Source organism: Gossypium raimondii, chromosome 5, assembly GCF_025698545.1.
Source record: "Gossypium raimondii isolate GPD5lz chromosome 5, ASM2569854v1, whole genome shotgun sequence".
NCBI classification, from domain to species: Eukaryota; Viridiplantae; Streptophyta; class Magnoliopsida; order Malvales; family Malvaceae; genus Gossypium; species Gossypium raimondii.
In genome coordinates this window covers 22,307,686-22,311,533 of record NC_068569.1, presented here as the reverse complement: position 1 = coordinate 22,311,533, position 3,848 = coordinate 22,307,686, and the positions used below count along the sequence as shown (strand labels likewise).

General features: G+C 32.3%; 1 protein-coding gene across 1 annotated transcript; it reads right to left on the bottom strand.

The window, feature by feature from the left end:
- Positions 1–2,046: 2,046 nt before the first annotated feature.
- Positions 2,047–2,922, bottom strand: LOC105769979 (ethylene-responsive transcription factor ERF022). Its single transcript, XM_012590978.2, has one exon. The coding sequence runs from the start codon at positions 2,886–2,888 to the stop codon at positions 2,349–2,351; it is 540 nt and encodes a 179-aa protein (XP_012446432.1). The 5' UTR covers positions 2,889–2,922; the 3' UTR covers positions 2,047–2,348.
- Between the last annotated feature and the right edge of the window lie 926 nt (positions 2,923–3,848).

Below are 3,848 nucleotides of genomic sequence, written 5' to 3'. Positions count from 1 at the left end.
GTGGTGGTTTCTCACATCATTCTTTAATAATGAGATTGAGAGTTTTGATTCCCACCCACGGGAATGGAACACATATCATTATCAGCTCGAGCACCCACGGTAAAAAGGATTAGTCACATTTATCAATGATGAACACCTTGATTTCAACCAAAAATATTATAATGTATTTATTTCTTATTTATAATAAATTTAAAATGCATTTTATGAGAGGAAAAGGCAAAAAAAAAAAAATTCAAATAAATGGTAAAATTGTAAAAAGATTGTTTCACCTTAGTAGAGCATGAACTTCTCATATGTAAGAAAAAAAACTACTACTGCGTTTCAAGAGTTCAATCTCATCTTACTAGAAAGGATGTCAATTAGGATATCCTATTCATTTTTAAATTTAGATATTACAAATAAATTTAGATTTAAAAAATCATTACTTGTAGATTCAAAGCGGATGCTTATAGATATCCCGAATATCTCTTAATTGAATCGCATTACTTATTAGGATAATTAACGAATGTGGATTCAAGTTTGGATATCCAAAATTATTAGTTACAAAATATTTATAATTTTGATTATATATATGAATTTTAGTAGTTTCGACTTTGGAATTTTGCAAAATTGGATATCCAAAAATATTAAAAATTTTGAAATTGGTTTTCTTTTTACTAATTTGGATATCCAATAAATAATAGTATTTAATATGGATTCATAGTAATATTCGGATAATTTGTGAATATTAAATGAATTCAGATTTTCAAGTAGATTTGTGGATTTTGATTCAAATAATTCTAAAAATGCAGATGTCTGACACGTTGTCATCCCTAGGCTAAATATCAAGGTTGTTTGAAGTACTGGACCAAATCGGTTGGACTGGAAATCGGCTAGGGTACGGTCCGAAGAAGGGCGTTGAATCGATTGATCCACCGATTGAACCGAATAAAAAACGGGTTGAACTTGACGGTTGAACCAAATTTTAAATATATATTTTTATTTTATGAATTTTTTTAATGGTATTTTTAATCAGACCGAATTGACTAGTTGAAGAGGTGACCTAATTGACAGGGGCAAAGCCATAAAATTTTTTTAGGGGGTGAAATTAAGTTGTATATTTTTACGATGATAAAAATGTAATTTCACCATTTTAAATATCCTATATCTTTATAATTTTTAAAAGGTTAAATCAAATTTTTATAATTTTGAGGTGGGGGCAAAATGTAAATTTATTATTACGAATTTAAAATTTTATAAATTATAAAAAAGACTAAACATAAAAAATTTTATTTTAAGGGCCGAAGCCCCTACCCACTCCCTAACATCCCTATTAACTGGTTTGACCATATATCTGATTTAAAAAACCCTCCAAAATATTAAAACCATCTCTCAAACACAAAAATTTCGTTAAGAGGTGAAGAAGTCATTGACATTCTATCTATGAAATTAAAAAAAAAAAAACTCCACCTATAAATAAATTAAAAAAATCATACATCTTTCTTTTATTTTATTAACTTTTACAAATTTTATATAGATAACAATTTTTTAATTCCGCTAGTAAATTCTTTTTTAAAGTAATTGTCATTTATAAATATATTCAAGCTGTTGGATTCTCATTGTTTAATTGTGAGTTTGGATTGACAGAATATTTATCTATAGTTAGTGTAAAAACAACGATGACGGTGATGTTAAATATTATAGCGTGAAATAAAAAGTAAATTAAACATATCGCACTTCACCCTACCGTCCATCCAAACCCATTCTACTTAGGTATAAGTGTTGTTAAGCTTATAAAATTATGGAAGAAAATAAAGTTAAAATTTTCCTTCTGTACGTTAAAATACAAAAGAGATTATATTACAGCGCCTGCCGCCTCTCATTGTCCAAGCGAAACCAAAGGAGAGCGCAAAACTGGAAACCCCAAAGCCTTGCCACATTTAATATATGACTTTAATTTTAATGAATGCATCCTTCATAATTAAGCCTCATATATTGAGCAATGGAAAACCGATGTTTTGGTGCATTTGGCAAGAAAAAGTAAAGCAACTGATAGACGTTCCAAAATAAAGAAGAAAATAATAATTAATTCCTTCACAACAATTACAGATAGTATATATTACCACATATATTAATATATACTTTCTTTTTCTGGGCACCATCTAGAAATAAAAAAAATGTTACAAATACTAGAATAATCCAAATCCTAAATGTCATCCCATGTTGTGAAATTATTGATTAATTAATTTTATGTAATGTGTTGCAAGGATTGCCACCTAGATTGATAGGAGCAACATTCTTTGTTTAATTACCCACCCCCAGTTAAAAAAAGGGTTGTGTTTTGTATGTATACCTGGTAAAATATTTGATTAATCCCAAATGGGTTCAACCAGAATTTCTTCATAGTCACTCATGAACTCGGCATCATCAACCGCACACATCATTGGCTCAGCCAACAACACTGCACCAGCTAATTCCATCCACATCTTGGGCGAGTCCAGTGGGAATTCATTGATAGCCTGAATTTGGCTTTGTGACAGTCCAACCCTAACCGGACCAAGGCTCTTACCAGTACCAGCTAGCTCACCACCCACCTCCGAACTTATCTTGGCCCTTCGACTAAGCCTCAATGCTGCCTCTTGAGCTGCCATTTGAACGTCTTCTGCCCTTGAGCTAGCCGGACGCGGAAGGCTGTCCACCAACTCCGGGAAGTTAAGCCGAGCAGCTCGTCCCCGGAAATGCAATGCCGCCACATCGTAGGCGGCCGCTGCCATTTCAGCAGTCTCGTAGCTCCCCAGCCATATGCGGGTCTTTTTCCCTGGCTCTCGGATTTCAGACACCCATTTCCCCCATTTCCTTTGACGCACACCTCTGTAACTTGATGGACTCACTCCTGCCTCGTGTTCCATTTTAATTAACACTCTCCTGAAATTTCAAATTTGAGCAAGGTTCAAAGCAGAGTGATGGTTGAATGGATGATATCGATGTATATATATAAATATAGAGAGAGAGGGGAGTGATGGAGGAAGGGAGCTTCCGAGTAGCTACGTGAGTGCGAAGAAGGCTGTCATGCGTGCATGTGGCAAAGTTTTGGGTTGGATGATGCAATCATATCCAATTTTCCCCTATTTGTTTTTCATAGATATTTATTTTTATTATTTTAAAAATATATATTTTAAATTTTAATGTCTTTTCATGGTAGGTGTGTAAGTTGGATTCACCCATAGAATGCTAATTAAACACAAAATAGATTAAGGGTAATTAATTTTGAAAAAGGAAATCAGTTTTTAAATGTTAAATGCAACCTAGCTAGGTTTAGACTTTGAACTTAGACTATAGTATTGTCTTTAAAAAGTAGTTAAACTAATTAGATTTTAATTAATCCCAAAAGATATGGAAAAAGATTGATATATATATATATATATATACTTTTGCATGGTGGTATACTACACTAACAACACTTGCTTTGATACCTTTGCAGATGTATTTCAAGGTTTAGTCCTTTGAGATCCTTTTACTGTTTTAAATTAGTTCAGAGATTAACTACATCCCATGGTTTTGAGTTGTTGGAGATTAATTGGCAACAACACTTGAATACTCGTTGGAAACTCTTTAAAAGTGCAAACTGTATTCAAATTTTCAGTAGTTATCTTTACTAAGTTATCCGCAACCTTATTTTGTTCTCATATAAAGGAAAGATATAAATTATAGAAGTGAAGGTTTGATATTATTAGCCATGAATTTACAACTTTTAAGTACTTCTACTTTTTAACATGCATGCATACGTCCCCTGTAATCCAAAAGAAACAAAAAGTTTGCATCTTTAAAGTCGTTGTTAATGGAGGTATTTTAAAGATGAAATATGTGGC